This window comes from Erythrolamprus reginae, chromosome 1, assembly GCF_031021105.1.
Source record: "Erythrolamprus reginae isolate rEryReg1 chromosome 1, rEryReg1.hap1, whole genome shotgun sequence".
Taxonomy (NCBI): domain Eukaryota; kingdom Metazoa; phylum Chordata; class Lepidosauria; order Squamata; family Dipsadidae; genus Erythrolamprus; species Erythrolamprus reginae.
Window position 1 is genome coordinate 321,197,064 of NC_091950.1, and position 23,675 is coordinate 321,220,738.

General features: G+C 44.3%; 1 protein-coding gene across 1 annotated transcript in view; it reads right to left on the reverse strand.

Annotated features, from left to right (window-relative positions):
• LRP11 (LDL receptor related protein 11) overlaps window positions 1-23,675 on the reverse strand; it is a 40,080-nt gene that overhangs the window by 15,121 nt on the left and 1,284 nt on the right. Inside the window, exons 2-3 of the mRNA XM_070740023.1 lie at window positions 20,606-20,763; window positions 2,445-2,586 (exon numbers count right to left, since the gene is read on the reverse strand). Of these exons, the coding sequence (XP_070596124.1) occupies window positions 2,445-2,586; window positions 20,606-20,763 (300 nt within the window). The remainder of the gene's footprint in view (window positions 1-2,444; window positions 2,587-20,605; window positions 20,764-23,675) is intronic.

A 23,675-nucleotide genomic window follows, 5' to 3' on the forward strand; every position in this document is an offset into this window, starting at 1 on the left:
GCCCGTGTTTTGGTGTGGGTTTTTTGCTTCCGCGCCTGCTGAAACATGGGGGCATCTGTGGCTCCATGCGCGAGTTTGCTATCTCCACAGGTGCAGAACCAAAATCGCGCTAGCCCTGCAAGCACTCGCGAGCCGTGGCGGAGAGCCCAATTTAGCATTCTGACTGGAGCCCACACCTGCTTGTAAGGGTCCAATAACAGAGTATTTCCAGTCTGCGAGCACTTCTCCTCTGCTCCACCTTTACTTTCAGGGAACTAGAGAGTTTAGTTTAGTTTAGTTTAGTTTAGTTTTATTGGATTTATATGCCGCCCCTCTCCGAAAACTCGGGGGGGTTAACAGCAATCATAAACAGTATACAATAATAATCCAATACTAAAAGCGAATTAAAAAACCCTTAATATAAAAAACCAAACATACATACAAACATACCATACATAATAATAATAATAATAATAATTTATTAGATTTGTATGCCGCCCCTCTCCGAAGACTCGGGGCGGCTCACAACAAGCGATAAAACAATATTGTACAGGCACAAATCTAATATTAAGAAAAAACTAAAAAACCCTATCAATTAAAAACCAAACAGCACATACATACCAAACATAAATTATAATAAGCTTGGGGGAAAGGTGTAAAGGCCTAGGGGGAGAAGGAATCTTAATTCCCCCATGCCTGGCGGCAGAGGTGGGTTTTAAGTAGCTTGCGAAAGGCAAGGAGGGTGGGGGCAATTCTAATTTCTGGGGGAAGTTGGTTCCAGAGGGCCGGGGTCACCACAGAGAAGGCTCTTCCCCTGGGTCCCACCAAGCGGCATTGTTTAGTTGACGAGACCCGGAGAAGACCCACTCTGTGGGACCTAACTGGTCGCTGGGATTCGTGCGGCAGAAGACGGTCCCTGAGAGAGTCCCATCTGAGACACTTTCCACATTTCCATTCTTTCTGTGGGCTGAGATGTCTCTTATCTCACCACTTCCCTGGTTCCAGCTCTTCTGCCTTCTGTTTTTGAAGGATATTCCTACTGACCATTACAGAACCAGCACATGTGATTGTTAACATGTTGGACTAAGAGTAGCCAAATTCATATTCAAGTCTACCCTCAACCATAGTTGCTCACTAGGTGACTTTGGACAATTCCATTACTAGCTCCCAAGCTACCCCACAGGATTGCTTGTTGAGAAAAAGTGGAGGACTAGGTATGCCATCTTGCGTTCTCTAGGAGCTCATTTAAGACAGGATTGAAATGTAGGAATTACGAACAAAATTGGCATACAGGATCAGTGCTGGAACAAATACTTGGCATATTTTTTATTTTTATTTTCTGTTTGTACATTGTGCCCAGATGTCATCTTGTTTTTGGCTGGCATTGGTTTTCATATTACTATTTTTAAACCACCCATAGTCAATTGGAGTAAATACCATATGGGATTCATTTAACTAGATAATTGGAACGATTGCGCATTATGTAAAAAAGAATGAAGTATTGTTGGTATTGTACATAGAAGAAAAACTACTTTTTTAATGAGATAAAGTTGTTTAAATATGTTGTTCAATTTCAAGATCTCTGCCCAGGTTAATATTGTGCTAGTATTGTGGGTCCTGCTATAGTGGGTGCCACATATGATGGCAAAATTATGTCTTAGAGACTACATTATACCTCCCAGAGACCAATTAGAGCACACAGAGTTGGCCTCCTCCAGTTCCCATCAGCCAAGCAATGTAGATTGGCAGGACCTCAAGGGAGAGCCTTCTCTGTGGCTGCCCCGGCTCTATGGAACCAACTCACCCGTGATGTCCATACTGCTCCCACCCTACTGGCTTTTCGTAAGGCCATGAAGACCTGGCTATGCTGGCAGACCTGGGCCCCCTGAATATGATTCTGTATGAATGGTATGTATGTGTGTTGTTGAGTTGTTTTATTAAAAGTTTTTTTTAAAATTAGGGTTTCTTGACTTCTTTTTCTTGTTGTTTGTGATTCTATATCGTAATTTTATATTGTTGTAAGCTGCCCTGAGTCCTTTGGGATTGGGCAGCATAGAAGTTAAAATAAATGAATGAATGAATGAATGAATGAATGAATGAATAAATAAATAAATAATACATCTGTAATACAGTTTACTAGAATGCATGGAATAGCATGCTAGGGAGCCAAATAAAAAAGAGAACAGGCTTTTGCACAGTGTTTTTCAACCTTGGCAATTAGGAATTATGGGAATTGAAGTCCACATATCTTAAAGTTGCCCAAATTAAATAGTATTGGTGTAGAAGGACATGATGTAGATATTGTACGTTGTGGAAATTGCCACTCTGATGTAACTATAAGACCTGTACCCTATTTGCAATGTATTTAAAGCAGGTTCTGTTGTGATTTTAATTACAGACGTACACAGTCCCACTCTCAGCTATACCACAGGACAAGGAAACGGTTATTTCAGCAGTTTTCTCACCTAATTCAGAAGGAATCATTGGAAGTACTGCCACTGAGATGTTATCTGAACTCCTTTGGCCAGCGGTGTCAGTCACGGTCAGCTGCAGTGTGTATTTGCCTTCTTGCATATGAGAGAGCTTCAGCGTTCCTGGCTGAGGTACCTGAGCCAAAGAAAACAGGGCGTTGATGGAATCCCATCCTTCATATTGTAGCTACCGAGGTACAACTCTCATACAGTCATGAGAGGATTAAGATGCATGCATACAAACAAACAAACAAACAAACAAACAAACAAACAAACATATTCTATCGTATACATAGGAGGGTGTGAATTTAAGGTATAAATGCCTTTTTATTCCCACCTATGTTGCCTGAACACAGGTAAAGCAAATAAAAAAAATTCTAGGGTTTATTGGTAAAATAGATACTGGAAACAAATACAGCGATAACTTTTAAGTCCCCCTCACCCTGCAGTACATTGGATCAATGCTCTCTTAGATTTTAAGAGAGGGTCCGCAACTTGGGCGTCCTCCTCGATCCACAGCTCACATTAGAGAACCATCTTTCAGCTGTGGCGAGGGGGGCATTTGCCCAGGTTCGCCTGGTGCACCAGTTGCGGCCCTATTTGGACCGGGAGTCATTGCTCACAGTCACTCATGCCCTCATCACCTCGAGGTTCGACTACTGTAATGCTCACTACATGGGGCTACCTTTGAAAAGTGTTCGGAAACTTCAGATTGTGCAGAATGCAGCTGCGAGAGCAGTCATGGGTTTACCTAGGTATGCCCATGTTTCACCAACACTCCGCAGTCTGCATTGGTTGCCGATCAATTTCCGGTCACAATTCAAAGTGTTGGTTATGACCTTTAAAGCCCTTCATGGCATTGGACCAGAATATCTCTGAGACCGCCTTCTGCCACACGAATCCCAGTGACCGATTAGGTCCCACAGAGTGGGCCTTCTCCGGGTCCCGTCAACTAAACAAACGGCCCTCTGGAACCAACTCCCCCCAGAGATTAGAACTGCCCCTACTCTCCTTGCCTTTCGTAAGCTCCTTAAAACCCACCTTTGTCGTCAGGCATGGGGGAATTGAGACATCTCCCCCGGGCATACACAATTTATGCATGGTATGTTTGTATGTATGTTAGTAAATGGGTTTTAAAAAATATTTTAAACTATAATTTAGATTTGTCATGAATTGTTTTATTCTGTTGTGAGCTGCCCTGAGTCTAAGGAGAGGGGCGGCATACAAATCTAAATAATAAATAAATAAAATAAAAAGATGGTGTAGCCAAAAAATAATAAATATTGAGAAAATACACATTTCAGTGCAGTGCTATCATAAAAGAGCAACGTGTTTGAAATTCTCTAGGATTGCTGTCATGTTATTAGTTTTAAAATCCTTAAATCTTACAACTGATCTTGAAATATAAAGAGGAATTTCATAGCTAACATCTCAGTGAATCAGTCAACTTTCTCAAAGAGCAGAGAGCAGGAAGTTATTCTTCCAAGCTCCTAAGACATTTTCACAATGAAGAACATTGTAAGCCACAAGTCCACATACAGGTGGTATGATAGAAGATAAAATAAATGATTTAGTAATGAAATATGTTTCGCTTGCCAGCCTTGTCAACTGGAGTGAAGCAACGTCATTTTATTTTTGACTCAGTGAATATGTGACAAACCTCACTTAAATGATCATCCTCACAAAAGAAGATAATAAAAGGAGTTTATGTGCTTGTTTATGTATACAGAATACACATGAATGGATGAGAATCCCATGAAGCAGGATTCCATATAATGAGGCATGCAAAAAGCTGATACAGTGATACCTCATCTTACAAACGCCTCATCATACAAACTTTTCGAGATGCAAACCCGGGGTTTAAGATTTTTTTGCCTCTTCTTACAAACTATTTTCACATTACAAACCCACTGCGGCTGCTAGGAGGCCCTGCCTCTAGACTTCCGTTGCCAGTGAAGTGCCCATTTTTGTGCTGCTGGGATTGCCCTGAGGCTCCCCTCCAGCGAGGGGAGCCTCAGTGAAATCGCAGCATCGCAAAAACACAGAGGTCTGGAGGTGGCGTTTCGAGGACATCAGTGTTTTTGCGATTCTGCGATTTCACTGATGCTTCCTTCACTGGGAAACCCCACCTCCGGACTTCCGTTGCCAGCGAAGCACTCGTTTTTGCAATGTTGGGATTCCCCTGCAGCATCGCAAAAACATGGAAATCCAGAAGTGGGGTTTCCCATGGAGGGAAGCCTCAGGGGAATCCCAGCAGCGCAAAAATGGGCGCTTCGGCTGGCAAAAGGGGTGAATTTTGGGCTTGCACGCATTCATTGCTTTTCCATTGATTCCTATGGGAAACATTGTTTTGTCTTACAAACTTTTCACCTTAAGAACCTCCTTCAGGAACCAATTAAGTTTGTAAGACAAGGTATCACTGTATTTGGTACAGAGAAGCCATTTCTTCACAGTTTTTAATCATTGGCTTTATTCTGATTCTTTTATCAGAGATTCAATTATAGTGTTTGCAGATTTTTTTTAGATCTGGAAATTCAATTTAGTTAATAATGTAAGCTTTAAGAATGTAAGAAGAGCCATGCTGAATCGGGCCAAAGCCCATCAAGTCCAGCATTCTCTGTCACAAAGTGGCCCACCAATTGTCCTTGGGGATCCTGAGCAGAAAGAGAAGGCAAAACCCTCCCTTTCCCTTGACCCCCAACAAATGGTACCCAAGGGAATCCTGCCTGCCTCAACCAACATAGACATCCGTGTATTTTGTGTATGTAATCCTCACTGCTTATCATTCAACTAAACCAATCTTCCTATTCTATAGATCCCCACATCCATCTTCCTTGTCACTAATAGCAACTTCAACTATGCTGATTAGTTGTGTATAAAATTGAAACATTAGAATCTTAGTACCTCATTGTGTTGCATGTGAAGAACAGCACTTGATTATAGCATTTGGGAGAGAAAGGGCAGGGAAACTTTTGCAGGCTTTATACAGGAAAAACAAATTCTACTGAAAAGATTATTACAGAAAGAAATGCATTATTTTTTTCTCCTTGTTATGACTAAATCACAAAACAATATTCTTTCTTCGACAGGGGATGGATCTCATCCAACATTTCTCAAGCGTAGCAATTTTTAAAGGCGTGTGGACTTTAACGCCCAGAATTTTCCAGCCAGCTATATGAATTATACTTCACATGTCTTAAAATTGCTAAGGTTGAGAAACCCTGATCTATTCCGTCAGTTTTCAACAGCAGGTGGCAGCCATGGTGCAGAACACCTTTGCACAGCTACAATTACACTGTACCCACTTTGTATCAACAGCAGCAGCAGCAGCCAAAAAAGCCAATACAATCCTAAGCTGCATCAACAGGGGAATACACTCCAAGACCAGGGAAGTCTTAATACCACTGTACTACGCCCTGGTCAGACCACACCTGGAGTACTGTGTTCAGTTCTGGTCACCACACTTCAAAAAAGACATTGAAATTCTGGAGAAGGTGCAGAAAAGAGCAACGAAAATGATCAGGGATCTAGAAACCAAGACTTACGAAGAGAGACTGCGAGAACTGGGCATGGATAGCCTAGAGAAAAAGAGGGCCAGAGGGGACATGATAGCAGTCTACAGGTATACGAGTGGTTGCCACAGAGAGGAGGGGATCACTTTATTCTCCAGGGCACCGGAGGGCCGGACAAGGAACAACGGCTGGAAGCTGACCAAGAAGAGATTCAACCTGGAAATAAGGAAGAACTTCCTGACGGTCAGAACGATCAACCAGTGGAACAAACCTACCAGCGGACGTTGTGAACTCCAATACTCTGGACATTTTAAAGAGGAAATTGGACTGCCATTTGGCTAGGATGCTATAGGGTTCCTGCTTAGGCAGGGGGTTGGACTTGATGACCCGCACGGTCCCTTCCAACTCTAACAATAAATAAATAAATAAATATTGGGGAACATCCTTTTTTTGCCGCAGGGAATAGGACATGCATCCTACCTGACACTTGTGCCGGTACCTCCATCGGATTTCTCGACATTGTCTCCAGAGCAGCCCATTCCAAAAGAAACGTCTTGCGAATTCAATCAAACTTCTTGAACTCACGAGACATTTTCTTTTAGAATGGGCTGTCCTGGACACAACGCCGAGGAATGCGATGAAGGTATCGGTACAGGTTTCAGGTGGGCGCAATTTGGGGACTATTTATAGTCACAGCAGAGAGTTGGGTGTGTGCAAAATGTTTACTTCTTCCTGGGAGGGGGGTGGTAACAGAAAATAATTGAGAAGCACAGGATTATAGCAGTAAGCTGTATTGTGAGGTTGTCCCTGAAGACCACTTGGAAGGTGTAGCTGGTCCAGAATACAACATAACAGATAGTTATGGGATTTTCTCAGTATATCCACTTTATGTCTACTTTGTGAGCTACAATGCTTATCAGTGTGCTTTGGAGTACAAATTAAGATAATAACAATAACAACAACAACAACAACAACAATAATAATAATAATAATAATAATAATGTTGTGGTTAGCTCTGGCCCAGCTCCTGCTCCAAGGAATGTGCAGGTGGATGTGGGGGAGACATCTACATGCCGCAGGCCTGTTTTGCTCCTGATGGAATCTGCCGATGAAGCCTCCTCTGACCAAGGCAGCATGAGTGACAGGGAACAGGGGAGTTTGGCAGACAGCCCACAAGGAGATCAATCATCTGTATCAGCTTTGGATTCTGAACAAGAATTAATGACACATGCACACATGCGTAGAGTGATACATAGGAGACAACAACTAAAAGATTATTACAAGAGAAAATGAGGCCACCTGTGGTTGGGTGGGGCTCCAGTAATTAGGGCTGCTGCTATAAATAGCAGCGTGTAGGTTTGGCCGTTGTGAAAGAGTATCTGATCGCAGTTCGTCAGCAATCCTGTGTTGCTGTTTTTCTGGACTTTGTTTATTGCTTTTGCACGCCTGTGAAAACAAAGCAGAGCAACGTGTGTGTGTGTGTGTGTGTGTGTGTGTGTGTGTCACTTCCTTGGAAGAAGAAGGGGTGTGAAGTTTCTTCACAGCTGCTAGCTAAGTACTTAATGACTGCTTAAGGGAAATTGTACAGACTACCCGGGGTTGTTTTGGGACCAGTGCTCTTTGCAATCCAAAAAGAGTGCTTAGTTTATTTTGAATTTTGTGATAAAGAACATTGTTTTGAATTTTCAAACGTGTGTGTGTGTGTCTGAAATTTGTACTCTTGAATTTTCGGGAGGCTCCTACCAGAGAGCCCGGCAGAACAAATAATAATAATAATAATAATAATAATAATAATAATAATAATAATAATAATAATAATTTATTGGATTTGTATGCCGCCCCTCTCCGCAGACTCGGGGTTGGTTTTCATGTATAAAACTCTTCATGGAGGAAGGCCATTAGCAATTTGTGCAACTGTTACCTCTGATTACTTCAGTCTGTCCAGTAAGCTCTTGCAGTCTTGGCATCCCTCTCACTTAGGCTGTGATATCTGGCACAACGTAGAGGATTTATTTGTATTTATTTTATTTTTTTATTTTATTAATAGAGTTAAAAGGGACCGTTAGGTCATCGAGTCCAACCCCCTGCCTGAGCAGGAAACCCTACAGCACCCCAGCCAAATGGAAGTCCAATCTCCTCTTGAAGGTGTCCAGAGTTGGGGAGTTCACCACCTCCCCTGGCAGGCAGTTCTATTGGTTGATCGCTCTGACCGTCAGGAAGTTCTTCCTTATTTCCAGGTTGAATCTCTCCTTGGTCAGCTTCCAACCATTGTTCCTCGTCCGGCCCTCTGGTGCCCTGGGGAATAAAGAGACCCCCTCCTCACCGTGGCAACCCCTCAAGTATCTGTAAACTGCTATCATGTCCCCTCTAGACCTTCGTAGCTGCCACTCTTGTCCTTTGGGACAGCATCCCCCTAAGATATGGTTGCCCTGTCCCTGCCTGCCTTTCAAAAACCATTACTAACCTGGCTCTTTTCCCAGGTACTGAGTCAGGGATGCTCCCGTTGGCGGAAGCTTTTCCAAGCATTTTATGTCCTGTTAGTTTTCTGATTATTTGCTCATTGTGTTGGTTTTATATGCACTCAAAATGTGATTTGTTTATTGGTGATGTGCTACTCGGAATCGTGCTGAGAGGGGCAGGTGTATGAATCACATAAATAAATAAATAAACCTAACAAAATAAAATGCCATTTGCCTCGGCATCAGGCACATTGAAACAATACAAGGTGTCCTTATTCTAACCAGCTCTCCCTGAACTAAATGCTGTAGGTCTTTCCAAAAGGCACTGTGATATGTTTAATTTCTCTTTACGCCCAATGCTTACTCAGAATTCAGGTGACTTGAACAAAGCATCTATATTTTATCTTGTTCAAACATACAGTTCTATTCACCATTGTGAGCTGAAGAATAGAAAATTAACTATTTAACATTAACATTACGGTGAACAAATATAATCAGCAACTGACCCCAATTATGTTAACAATAACTGCAATCAGGCTTTATGTGTTGGCTTTTAGGAGGCAACCTCTGCATCTCAGGTCTAAAACGTTCTGGGTAATTTAAGCAAACTGAAGGTCATTGGAGTTTTTTTAGGGGGGGGGATCTGCTAAATTTAAAGTGAAATGTTCTTATTTATGTTTGGGATTTGCCATCTGATTTTTTCCCCATATAGCAATTTAATTTACAAGATGTAACAATAAAGAACCAAGCACTTTAAAATATAGCATAGTCATACCATTTTAATATTAATATTTCAGTGGAATTGTAACAATATTGCAACCCCATTGGAGAAAAACTTTGATTAAGCAAAATACGACTGCAGCACTAAATAAATAACTCTATTGTTATTCATAATAATATAGTAAAGCAATAATTACTGTAGTATGGTAGTACCCCTTCGACTGCATCCGTATGATGACAATAGGGCAAGTCCTGAATGCAATAAATAACTACTACAAATTTTGGGGAAGTGTTCCAATAAATAGATTTATAGGAAGATTTTCAATCATCTGAGAGCTGAAGAAGATTCTTGGATGAGAAGCGAAACATCTTCAAAGAAAAAAAAACAGGAAGTCCAGTTGCCCCTTGAAAAAAGCACCTTTGGGTTCCTATAAATTGTTTTGTACTTTGTCAATGTGAGTGTCTACATCATTTCCTGGAAACAATGTTTTGTAATGTTCACAGGTGCAGTTGCTCTGCTCACAGGTTTCCCTGATAAATCTTTGTTTAAACATGGGTTCTCAAAATCTGGGGTCCTATGCCTAAAATGTTGAGGTATTCCCATAAATCAAGCAAGGAATGTCTCTCCTGTTATAATGAGATCGTCTTAGCATCAAACCCTTACCCATTCTTTATCCCTTTTATTTATTTATTTATTTATTTATTTATTATTTATTTATTTTGTCCAATACACATGAGAGTTGTAGTGGGTATATATACACATAGTAAAATACATGATGAAGGTTATAGAGGAGATACTCATAGTAAATATATATCTATGAAAGAATAGAAAAGAAGATATAGTAATAGAACATATCAATGAAAGAATAGAAGAGATATAGGAATAGAAGAAAGGTATTGGAGATATAGGAGAGCAATAGGACAGGGGACGGAAGGCACTCTAGAGCAGTGTTTTTCAACCAGTGTGCCGCGAGACATGGTCAGGTGTGCCGTGAAGCTCAGAGAGAGAGAAAGCAAGAGAGAGAGAAAACAAGAGAAAGAAAGAGAGAGAGAAAGAGAGACAGAGAAAGAGAGAGAAAGAAAGCAAGAGAGAGAAAGAGAGGGAGGGAAGGAGAGAGAGAGAAAGACATAGAGGGAGGTAGGGAGGGAGAGAGAAAGAGAGCAAAAAAGAGAGGAAGGAAGGAAGAGAAATAAAGAGGGATGGAGAGAGAGAGAGAAAGAAAGAGGAAGGAAGGGAGAGAAAGAGGGAGGGAGAAAGAAATAAGAGTGAAGGGGAGGAAGAGAGAGAGAGATAATTTTTTTGTCCAAACTTTTTTTAGCTGCCCTCCCGCTCAATGTGCCCCAGGGTTTCGTAAATGTAAAAAATGTGCCGCGGCTCAAAAAAGGTTGAAAATCACTGCTCTAGAGCACTTGTACTCGCCCCTTACTGATCTCTTAGGAATCTGGATAGGTCAACCGTAGATAATCTAAGGGTAAAGTGTTGAGGGTTTGAGGAACATCCGAGACGCTCAGCGTGGGGGCGGGTGAGAGCCGCTGCGACCTGGGCGTCTCCCGAGGAGTCCAGCCCAGCTGAGGACCAGAGGGGGCTGCTGGCGGCTATTTAAGATCCCCCAAGTCGCCAGAAACAGAGGGGGAACGGAGGAACATCCGAGACGCTCAGCGTGGTGGCGGGTGAGAGCCGCTGCGACCTGGGAGTCTCCCGAGGAGTCCAGCCCAGCTGAGGACCGGAGGGGGCTGCTGGTGGCTATTTAAGATCCCCCAAGTCGCCAGAAACGCCGAGGAACATCCGAGATGCTCAGCGTGGGGGCGGGTGAGAGCCGCTGCGACCTGGGCGTCTCCCGAGGAGTCCAGCCCAGCTGAGGACCGGAGGGGGCTGCTGGCGGTTTTTCTTTTCCGGTTCCGGCGGAGCAGCGGGAAGGAAGGAGGGATGCCGCTGCTCCGCTGGACTACGGTGATAACAACAACAATATAGGTAATTTTGAATTAGTTTGAACGCCAGTGTGCATGTTCAGTGAGCCGAAAGTTCCTTGTCTCGGTGTCCGGTTCCTGTTTAGTGTCCTCTCCTTGGTTTTGATGTGGGAGAGTTGAGAGCTGGGAGCCCCGATCAGCTGGGGCTTGGAAGATGGCGGCCGCTGTGGAGCGAGCGAACTTGACAGCCAGGCAGACCGAGACGCCGAGCAGCTGTGCGGTGGGTGCGCTCGGCGCTGGAGGAGACCTGGCAGACGGAGGACCGACCATTGCGATAGGAGAGAAGAGACTGAAAGGAGACCAAGGGAGGAGGACTGGTAGATCAAGGTCTGGTGGTGGGAGAGTTTTTACAGACATGGACGCCCCCCTCCCTAGTCTGGGGGAGGGGAGAGAGAGATGCTGAATGATCCTTGACTTTTGAATAACCTCTGCCCCTGAGAACTTGGCACTTTGAGAAAATTGGCACTTTTGAGAAACTTGGCACTTTGAAAAACATGGCACTTTGAGAACTTTAGCACTTTTATTAATTGCTGCTGACCGGATTTCCTAAATGAATTGAATTATTCATTATTACCTATGTTTGTATTTTCTGTATTTTATTGTTATTTTTATTCAGTTTTAATAGTGTTTTTAATATTAATATTGTTATTAATTGCTATTTTTTATACTCCTACTAATTTAATTACTTTTTAACATAATTGGGGTTCTTTATAATGAGTGACTGGGGTACATATACTTGTGGGTATGAATGGAATGATTTGTATGATTGGGGTGGTGGGGGTGGGTGGGGTTATGGTATGGATGAGTTGATTGATAGTAGTGTGAATGATAGATTTGGCCCACCTGATGCTCGGGAGACAGGAGAGGGAGGGGCACCGATCTCTGGGGTGGCAGAGGGTCGGAATATCCCTGTGTTGCTGGGAAGAGGCAGATATGGCAGGGGCTACAGAGCTAGCCGTTCCAGGGGAACGAGGGACCGTTGCTTAATAACGGTCCCCTGTTCTGGCTCCGTGAGCCCAATCTTGGGTACTGGTGATGAGTGTAACTCTGGCCCTGGGCTCAGGTTGCTGCTGCTTAACGCCAGGTCGGTGGTAAATAAAGCTCTCCTCATCCGGGATCTGATCCTGGATGATTAGGCCGACTTGGCGTGTATTACTGAAACCTGGCTGGGCCCGGAGGGAGGTGTTCCTCTCTCTGAAATTTGCCCAGCCGGGTTTCAGATATGGCATCAACCTCGACCCCAGGGAAGGGGGGGGGGAGGAGTGGCTATTATAGCCAGGGAGAGCCTTTGCCTGCGTAGACTCATTGCTCTGGAAATTGCGGGTTGCGAGTCTCTCTTGTTGAAGTTGGACTTAGGGGTCCAGGTGGGCTTATTTCTCACGTACCTGCCTCCCAGCTGCGTGTCAAAAGCCCTGCCTGTGCTACTCGAGGAGGTAGCCGGGTTGGCGGTGGAGTCCCCCGGACTCATTGTCCTGGGGGACTTCAATCTGCCGTCGCTCGGCGAAACCTCTGGGTTGGCACAGGAGTTCATGGCCACCATGACAGCCATGGACCTGACTCAAGTAGTACAGGGTCTGACTCACGAGGGAGGGCACGCACCTGACATGGTATTCCTTTCCGAGCAATTGAGAAATGGTCTGAGACTAAGGGGCTTAGAAGCATTGCCTTTGTCATGGTCAGACCATTTTCTACTACGGCTTGACTTCCTGGCTCCAATCCTTCCCTGCAGGGAGGCGGAACCAATGAAGATGTTCCGCCCCAGACGCCTGATGGACCCAGAGGGCTTTCAGACGGCGCTTGGGGTTATTCCAGAGGCACTCATCCACAGTTCGGCGGAGTCTCTTGCGGAGGCCTGGAATACGGCTGCTGCGGAGGCTCTCGACCGGATTGCGCCTTTGCGACCTCTCCGTGGCGCTAGACCCCGTAGAGCCCCATGGTTCAACGAGGAGCTCCGGGAGTTGAAACGCCAAAAGAGACATCTAGAGAAGCGATGGAGGAAGAGTAGGTCTGAATCTGATTGAACACTTGTAAGAGCTTTTATTAAGACTTACAAAGTGGCGCTCAAGGCGGCAAGATGCGCGTACCATGCCGCCTTGATTGCATCAGCGGAATCACGCCTGGCCGCTCTGTTTAGGGTGACCCGCTCCCTTCTTAACCAGGGGGGAGTTGGGGAGCCCTTGCAGAGTAGTGCTGAGGAGTTTAACACGTTTTTCGCTGATAAAGTCGCTCAGATCCGGGCCGACCTCGACTCCAATTGTAAAACAGAGTCGACTGACAATGAGTCAGTCGAGGTGACTGGGGCACGTACTTGTCCACCTGTCTGGGAAGAGTTTGATCTGGTGACACCTGATGAAGTGGACAAGGCCATTGGAGCTGTGAGTTCCGCCACCTGTCTACTGGATCCGTGTCCCTCCTGGTTGGTTTCGGCCAGCAGGGAGGTGACACGGAGCTGGGCCCAGGAGATTACCAACGCTTCCTTGGGGAGGGGAGTTTTTCCATCACTCTATAAAGAAGCGCTCGTGCGCCCCCTCCTCAAGAAGCCCTCCCTGGACCCAGCTGTTCTTAACAACTATCGTCCAGTCTCCAACCTTCCCTTTATGGGGAAGGTTGTCGAGAAGGTGGTGGCACTCCAGATCCAGTGGTCCTTGGAAGAAGCCGATTATCTAGGTCCCCAGCAGTCGGGTTTCAGGCCTGGTTACAGCACGGAAACCGCTTTGGTCGCGTTGATGGATGATCTCTGGCGGGCCCGGGACAGGGGTTTATCCTCTGTCCTGGTGCTCCTTGACCTCTCAGCGGCTTTCGATACCATCGACCATGGTATCCTTCTGCACTGGCTGGAGGGGTTGGGGGTGGGAGGCACTGTTCTTCAGTGGTTCTCCTCCTACCTCTCTGGCTGGTCGCAGTTGGTGTTAGTGGGGGGTCAGAGGTCGACTCCTAGGTTTCTCCCTTGTGGGGTGCCTCAGGGGTCGGTCCTCTCCCCCCTGCTATTCAACATCTACATGAAACCACTGGGCGAGATCATCCAAGAACATGGGGTGAGGTATCATCAATATGCAGATGATACCCAGCTTTACATCTCCACCCCATGCCCAGTCAACGAAGCGGTGGAAGTGATGTGCTGGTGCCTGGAGGCTGTTGGTGCCTGGATGGGTGTCAACAGACTCAAGCTCAACTCGGATAAGACGGAGTGGCTGTGGGTTTTGCCTCCCAAGGACAATCCCATCTGTCCGTCCATTACCCTGGGGGGGAATTATTGACCCCCTCAGAGAGGGTCCGCAACTTGGGCGTCCTCCTCGATCCACAGCTCACATTAGAAAAACATCTCTCAGCTGTGGCGAGGGGGGCGTTTGCCCAGGTTCGCCTGGTGCACCAGTTGCGGCCCTATCTGGACCGGGACTCATTGCTCACAGTCACTCATGCCCTCATCACCTCGAGGTTCGACTACTGTAATGCTCTCTACATGGGGCTACCTTTGAAAAGTGTTCGGAAACTTCAGATCGTGCAGAATGCAGCTGCGAGAGCAGTCATGGGCTTACCTAGGTATGCCCATGTTTCACCATCACTCCGCAGTCTGCATTGGCTGCCGATCAGTTTCCGGTCACAATTCAAAGTGTTGGTTATGACCTTTAAATCCCTTCATGGCATTGGACCAGAATATCTCCGAGACCGCCTCCTGCCGCACGAATCCCAGCGACCGATTAGGTCCCACAGAGTGGGCCTTCTCCGGGTCCCGCCAACTAAACAATGTCGGTTGGCGGGCCCCAGGGGAAGAGCCTTCTCTGTGGTGGCACCGGCCCTCTGGAACCAACTCCCCCCGGAGATTAGAACTGCCCCTACTCTTCCTGCCTTCCGTAAACTCCTTAAAACCCACCTTTGCCGTCAGGCATGGGGAAACTGAAACATCTTCCCCTGGGCATGTTTAATTTATATATGGTATGCTTGTGTCTATGTCTGCTAGTATATGGGGTCTTTTTAAATCTTTAAAATTTAAAATTTAGATTATTTATGATTTGTTTCCACGTGTTGTGAGCCGCCCCGAGTCTTCGGAGAGGGGCGGCATACAAATCTAAGTAATAAATAAATAATAAATAAATAAATAAATAAATAAATAATGAGTTCCACGCTTCGACAACTCGGTTACTGAAGTCATATTTTTTACAGTCAAGTTTGGAGCGGTTAATATTAAGTTTAAATCTGTTGTGTGCTCTTGTATTGTTGTGGTTGAAGCTGAAGTAGTTGCCGACAGGCAGGACGTTGCAGCATATGAACTTGTGGGCAATACTTAGATTTTATGCATGCAAAACTGGAGCCCTGCTGGACCTCAGTCCTGCCTCCCTATTCAAAAGACAATTTTCCAGGACATAAGCAGGAAGTGAAAGCGACATAAGCAGCTACTTGAAGTAAAGCACTAAAGTCTTCTCTGTGCATTTTTATATCTTATATCTCCCACCCCTTCCACACATCTATCATACATGGGATCTTGGTGCCCTATCAACATAAAAAAATAAAAAACCCACCTTGTTTTATAAGCCTCTCCTCCTGGAATTATGAAGCCTGGAAATAACAGAAAAAGGCAGACATCTAGGGATTCTCTATATGTGTCTCATTCCTTCTATTTTCTCTGCCATTCAGGCACCATTCCTTTCTTTTTCTGATAGTTATCTTTGTACACACTACCCTTGCCCCAACTTCTTTCAGTTTTACATTCATTGCACAAATGCCTTCAGAATAAAGAAAAGGTGACCTTGTCTTTGAGCACAGTGCTGAAGCTCTGCACTTTCCAATATGTGCGTTTCATTGATCGTCTCCTACGGGTACGGTCAGGTACGCAGAATTAGTAGAACAATTTTGGTCAGGTATGCAAAATCGGTAGAAATTTTTTTTCCCCTTCTGGGCTCTGGGTACGTTTTTTCTATTGCAGTAAATGAGGTTGACTGTGTATAATTTTAGAAAAGCTGTGCGTACATGTGTGTATCTGTATATACACTTTATATAGTAGATAATGTATATTTTTGTGTGCCTGTATGGCATTTTCTGTGGCGGCCCCGACCCTGTGGAACCAGCTCCCCCCGGAGATTAGAATTGTCCCCACCCTCCCTGTCTTTCGTAAACTCCTTAAAACCCACCTCTGCCGCCAGGCACAGGGGAACTGAGACATCTTCCCCGGGCCTATACAGTTTATGCATGGTATGTTTGTGTGTATGTTTTCTTTTTAATAAGGGTTTTTTAGTGATTTTTAATTATTAGATTTGTTATATGTTGTTTTGTTGTTGTGAGCCGCCCTGAGTCTGCGGAGAGGGTGGCATACAAATCTAATAAATAATAATAATAATAATAATAATAATAATAACAACAACAACAACAACAACAACAACAACAACAATAATATATACATAGAATTACAGTGATCCCCCGCTCGTTGCGAGGGTTCCGTTCCAGGACCCCCCGCAACGAGCGGGTTTTCGCGAAGTAGCGCTGCGGAAGTAAAAACACCATCTGCGCATGTGCAGATGGTGTTTTAAACTTCCGCAGCGCTAGTGAGGAGCCGAAGATTGGGGGGCGGCGCGGCGAGCGAGCGAGCGAGCGAAGCCAAGCCGGCAGCAATGTCGCCGCCGCTGCAGCCAACGCGCGCTACGATCTTCCGGGCCAGCCAGGCTCCGTCACGGAAGGCAGCCGCTTGGCCCGGGATGCTGGGCCGAGAGGAGCCGGGCTTGATCCGCTGAGCCTGGCTGGCCCGGAAGATCGTAGCGCGCATTGGCTGCAGCGGCGGCGACATTGCTGCCGGTTTGGCTTCGCTCGCTCGCCGTGCCGCCCCCCAATCTTTGGCTCCTCAGTGGCGAGCGAGCGAAGCCAAGCCGGCAGCAATGTCGCCGCCGCTGCAGCCAACGCGCGCTACGATCTTCCGGGCCAGCCAGGCTCAGCGGATCAAGCCCGGCTCCTCTCGGCCCAGCATCCCGGGCCAAGCGGCTGCCTTCCGTGACTGAGCCTGGCTGGCCCGGAAGATCGTAGCGCGCGTTGGCTGCAGCAGCGGCGACATTGCTGCCGGCTTGGCTTCGCTCGCCGCTGCAGCCAACGCGCGCTACGATCTTCCGGGCCAGCCAGGCTCAGTCACGGAAGGCAGCTGCTTGGCCCGGGATGCTGGGCCGAAAGGAGCCGGGCTTGAAGATTGCAGCGCGCGTTGGCTGCGGTGGCGAGGGCTTGCGATGGAGGGTGGAGGAAGCGGCCATGGGAGGGCGAGCTGCCTCAGGGAGGAGGATCGGGCGGGACCAGGTGGGGGCTGGAATTTCTCCGCCAGTGCGAAGGGCGGGAGAGCGGCGAAGGGCGGGCGAGCGGGTGCTGGGGAGGGCTTCTCGCCCTCCCGCCAGCAAGAGGGGGAGCGAACGGCGTGGGCAGGCGAAGGGCGGGCGAGCGGCAGCGAGGAGTTTGCGTGGGCGGTGGGGAAACTCCTCGCTGATGCCAGCAAGAGGGGGAAGACCCAGCGAAGCCGCCCAGCAGCTGATCTCCCGGTTGCCATCTACGCATGCGTGCCCATAGAAAAAAAAGGGCACGCATGCGTAGATGGTATTTTGACTTCCGGGTTGAAAAATCGCAAATTACCCTGTTCGCAATGGTCGGGGACGCAATAACCGGGGGATCACTGTAAACAGTATATTTTGGATGTTCAGTAATAGTAAATAGATAGGGAAATTTTATCTCTTTGAGGCAAGGAGAGGCCAGGCACCCTAACCCAAACCCTTGACGTGAGTGACGTCAAGTTTAATTTTTCATTTTCATTTTATTGGATTTGTATGCCGCCCCTCTCCATAGACTTGGGGCGGCTAACAACAGTAATAAAAACAACGTGCGACAATCCAATACTAAAAACTAAAAACCCTTAATTTAAAACCAATCATACATACAAACGTACCATACATAAATTGTGGAAGCCGAGGAGGAAAGAATATCTTAATTCCCCCATGCCTGACGACACAGGTGGGTTTTAAGAAGCTGGCCACCTTTAAGCCAGTCACATGATCTTTAAGCCACCCTGGTCACATGATAATCAAGCCACTCCCACCCGGTCACATGGCCAGCAAGCCACACCCACAAAATAAGCCACGCCCCACAGTATGGTAGTAAAAATATTTGCAGCCCTTCACTGGTGCGTTTTCCTAAATATGCAAGCAAGCATATGCTACTCATATTCTGCGACGACACACCAAGCAATAGCTCACCAAGGCAAGAGAAAAAACGGAAACAATCCTGACCTGATCTTCTCATTACCAGCTAGCCACAGTGGAAGGAGAGTGCACTTAGGACATTCCATAACACACACAAAATTGGGATTCTTTACCTCTTTTATGCATGATACTTGATCCTGCTGTGATAGGAGAAGCCAACTACTTCTCCCGTCACAGCAGGACTGGAGTTGAATTAGCAAACCACTAATTCATCTAGGCAGAGAAGAACCACATTTGCAGAATAATCTGGCTTGTGTGGGCAACTCTTCCTATTGTACACCCCACACATTGACTCCTAACAATCGTATCAATGCCTTCCTATAGCATAGACAGTTTGTTTTGTCCCTTATTCTGAAGACTTATAGAATAGAATCAGTAGTGAGTTTCTCTTACTTTTGCTACTGGTTTGGGAATTGGAGTCAGCGCGTATGCTTTGTGAACATGCAATGCTTCTGCACACACGCAGAGTGTTTTTGATGGGTGGGTGAAGACTCCTGCTGCCTCTGCTACCAGTTTGCCGAACCAGTGCGAACCAGTAGCAACCCACCACTGAATAGAGTCATCCCCTCTAGAAAGATTAGTTGCAACAAAACAACATGTCATTCTGCTCAAAAGATTGAGTGACTAGTTCCAAGTCACGGAATAGATTTTCATGATTGAGGGTGGACCTGAATTTTGTATATTGTTAGTCACTGTGGTTTAGGAAACATTATTTATGGCCTAACATGTGAAACCAACTGTGATTTATTTAGAAAATTGTCATTACATAAACCATAGCTTAACAAAGGTGCACGAACTAAGACCTATTTTAAAAAGGAATTTAGTTGGATATGACTATAGAAGCTCCATTGATTTTAATATATTTAGTCTGAACATCACTGAATAGGAATTCAATTGTTCTCTGTCTATGCGTGCAAGGGTTTGTGCATGCATTCATCTGTAAAACCAATTTCATGAATGCCTGCTTCAGGAAACAAATATCAACAAAACAAGCGACTGTCTCTAATACAGTGGTACCTCTACTTAAGAACTTAATTAGTTCCATGACTAGGTTCTTAAGTAGAAAAGTTTGTAAGTAGAAGCAATTTCCCCATAGGAATCAATGTAAAAGCAAATAATACCTGCAAATCCATTAGGAAAGAAATAAAAGCTTGGAATTTGGGTGGGAGGAGGAGGAGGAGGAAGAGGAGGACAGTCGCTGCCCAAGGAAGAAGGTGAGGTGAAGGGAATGAAAAAAATCCAAAACTTTACGGCTTAAAAAAAAAAAGACGGACTCTGAGGCAGCAAGGAGGCACACGCACCTCCCATACACTGCGCTAGAGAGAGAAACACAGGGAGAATGGCAGGAAAATGACCGAGCCTTTGTGCCGCTCTCAAATTTCCTGGGAATTTTTTCCAGGCTTGGGTTCTTAAGTAGAAACTGGTTCTTAAGAAGAGGCAAAAAAATCTTGAACACCCGGTTCTTATCTAGAAAAGTTCTTAAGTACAGTAATACCTCATCTTACGAACTTAATTGGTTCCGGAAGTAGGTTCGTAAGGTGAAAAGTTCATAAGACGAAACATTGTTTCCCATAGGAAACAATGTAAAAGCGATTAATGCGTGCAAAAAGAAAAAAAATCGCAAAATCGCGCTCTGCTGGGCGCCGCCGCCCGGCTGTCAACTTTAAAAACAGCCGGGGGGCTTCTCGGCATTCTCCCGAACCCGAACCCGAACCCCATCGGACGTCTTCGTGACGTCAAAGCTCTGCCCATGGAATTCCCTATTGGGATTCCCCACCTCCTTTCCAGCCTCCAGATCGGCCGAAAACGCCGCCGCCGATCACAAAAACGGCGCTCTGCTGAGTGCTGCCACCTGGCTGTAACCTTCTGAAACAGACGGGCGCTTCTTGGCAGCCTCTGGAACCCGAACTTCCGGGTTCGGCGTTCAGGAGAACGCCGAGAAGCCCCCCCGGCTGTTTCAGAAGGTGACAGCCGGGTGGCGGCGCCCAGCGGAGCGCCATTTTGCGATGTGCGGTGGGTTCGTAAGCCGAAAAAAGTTCGTAAGAAGAGGCAAAAAATTTCCGAACCCCGAGTTCGTATCACGAGGGGTTCATATCACGAGGGGTTCGTATCACGAGGTACCACTGTAGAGGCGTTCTTAAGTAGAGGTACCACTGTATTTATTTACTTTGTTTTATTCTGACAGAACAGTGACTATTACTCAATTCTGTTGTTTCTAAAATCCCACAAAAGGTGCAGCAAATAATATATGCTTTGTATTACCAAATATAATGTACCTGCATATCAACGGAAGTTGCACCTTGAAGTAATGTCCACTCATATCGTGTGATTCCATGGTCATCCACACTTTCTCTGCCATCCAGAATAACCCAGTCAACAGGTAGTTGAAGAATAATATCTTCTCCAGCCTTGCTAAGAGGAGGTTCATCAGTTTCTAATTAAGATAAAGAATCTTAGTGAACAAAAATGAGTATACCTCACTCAGATTTAGGATTATTGTCTTTGCCTGACTCAGGTGCATTGTTTTATTGTAGAGTTTTAAATCAAGAAAAATCTGTCCTAACAACAAAATATTTTCCAGATTTTTAGTACACATTTACTGGACACAGATGAAAAATCTTGATACTTAGATTTTATGAAGCCTACATGTAGATTCTGAGATTTTAAATTAGATATCATTTTGCTTTCTATTTAACCATCTGCTGACTTGAACACAGGCTCTGATAAGCATATATTCATTCACACAATTTGGTTACTTTATGGTCATGGTTTTGAAATCTAATCCAGTTCTTCAAAATGTTTTTTTTCTCCTTGTGAAAAATGTTTCTGCTTTTCCATTTGACCCTTAGGATCAAGCTTTGGTTTAGAATTTATTTTGACATGTTTTTTGCTTACCCAGAGTTGCAATTTGACCGAGGATGCCCTTGTTGGTGGGTTACAAATCTAATACAAATCTAATTATTATTATTATTATTATTATTATTATTATTATTATTATTAATATTAATACTTCCCTACTTCTCCATCATTCTGCAGCCTCCTAGGCTGCCCTTGCTTCCATTGCTTCTGAACCAAGAACATGAAATGTGAATTATCTCATGTCTTTCTTTGGGTTTCAAATGATTTGTGGAAAGCCTGGAGGTTTCACATGGATGGAGGGATAATTGTATAATGAACAACGGGCACTGCTTCACATATGATTTGGCTATATCACTTGACTGTCTCATAATGTAAGTGCCTGTATCTTGAACCCCTCCCCAAACTGTTTCATCAAAAACCCACAAATTTATTTATATGTTTATTATCTATACAATTAAGTGGAATGTGTAAAAAAACTGCAATGGAAAACATTGGCAGATTTTTCATTGACTCGGTTAAGAATTTCATTTGAAGAGGTCCGTTGAGCATTTCTGGTCCACTGTGGATAATAGTTGGATAATATTTTATGCTCATGATTATCCTGCTCATTTTTGAGCCAGGCTAGTAAATGTAGCCTTTTCTGAATACAAATAAGTTGTGATCTTGGTATGTATCTGAAAGCCTTTCTAAAAAAAAGTAAGACAATATATAATCATTACTGACTTGGCTTGTCCAGAACCCCAATTTGTAGCTGGCAATAGAAATTTTAGTTAAATATCTCAGGCAACAAGACTATAAAAACACAATTCTAGTGTTTTTGGAAAACTGGAAGAATAATTTGAAAAATGAAGGGAACAAACCCAATAAATTGATTCTGGAACTGCAATGACACAATAACTAACACATTGTTAATTGAATCATGGTTTATTGAATAAACACTAGGTTAACTGTGGCCTCACACGCAAATGAGAAAAATACATTTCACTTGTAATATACTGGGTCAATTAATCAGAGTAAGGCAATTTTATTCATTATCTTCATTTTATTCTCTAATAATCACGGATTCATTTCCAGTCAGAAAAATAATGCTACCACTCTTAAAAACTGAAACCTAGCAGTCATTCCCTGTCCATTTAGTTGGCACACTGAACAAGATATGTTAAGAACTAACAAAAATTATCACTGTGCAAAAAGATAAATTTGTTTTTATGGAGTGGACTAGTTTGAAGTAGCTAGTTTACATATATCAAAATTAGATTCATATCTGACCATCTTTTGACAGTCTCAAATGAATTTTGAGGTAAGAATAGATATTCTGAGCACCTCTTGTTAAGGATTCATAAAATCTGGCAAATAGGACCAGAGTAAGGTAGGAAGGATGATCAATGAATGAAAAAGCTAAAGTAATGGAAATGTAAAGCTTTCACAAAACCAAGAGTGAGGTGGGATATCTGAAATTTGAGGAGTGTTGTTATATCCCACAACACTCCTCAAATTTCGGATGTCACCAAGAAGAAAGCAAAATCCTGTTCTATATTATCGCATGATAATACAGAGGCATGGGGGAACTGAGATATTTCCCTTTGCCTATGTAGTTTTATGTGTGGTATGTTTGTGTGTATGATTTTTAAATAATGGGGTTTTTAGACTTTTAATGTTAGATTGTTATTTTAGACTTTTAATATTAGATTTGTCATTGTACATATTGTTTTATCACTGTTGTGAGCTGCCCCAAGTCTGCGGAGAGGGGCGGCATACAAATCTAATAAATATATAAACAAACAAACAAACAAACAAACAAACAAACGAATGAATGATAATTACAAGAACGCATTTGAAGCAAAACTTCACAGAGGAAACAATCATCCATAGGGAGCGAGTTCCTGCTTTATTGGATCATATAATCAAGCAGAGGGTATATCCCTTCAGGGAATACTTTGAACTGAATACCCACCAAACAAAGCAACAGAATGGAAAAAGCAAGCGGCCTATGCAGCTAAACAAATATGTAAAGAAGACGATGCTGGCATTTTTAAATTGTTAGCCACCCACAGTTGTTTGTTGGGAGGGGCGGCTATAGAAATCAGATAAATAGATAGATGAATGCTAGATAGATGATTAGATAGATAGACAGATAGACAGATAGATAGATAGATAGATAGATAGATAGATAGATAGATAGAGATGATGATAGAAACATAGAAACACAGAAGATTGACAGCAGAAAAAGACCTCATGGTCCATCTAGTGTGCCCTTATACTATTTCCTGTATTTTATCTTTGGATGGATATGTGTTTATCCCAGACATGTTTAAATTCAGTTACTGTGGATTTACCATGTCTGCTGGAAGTTTGTTCCAAACATCTACTACTCTTTCAGTAAAATGATGATGAAGATAGATAGATAGATTAGATAGATAGATAATGATAATGATGATAATGAAGATAGATAGATAGATAGATAGATAGATAGATAGATAGATATGA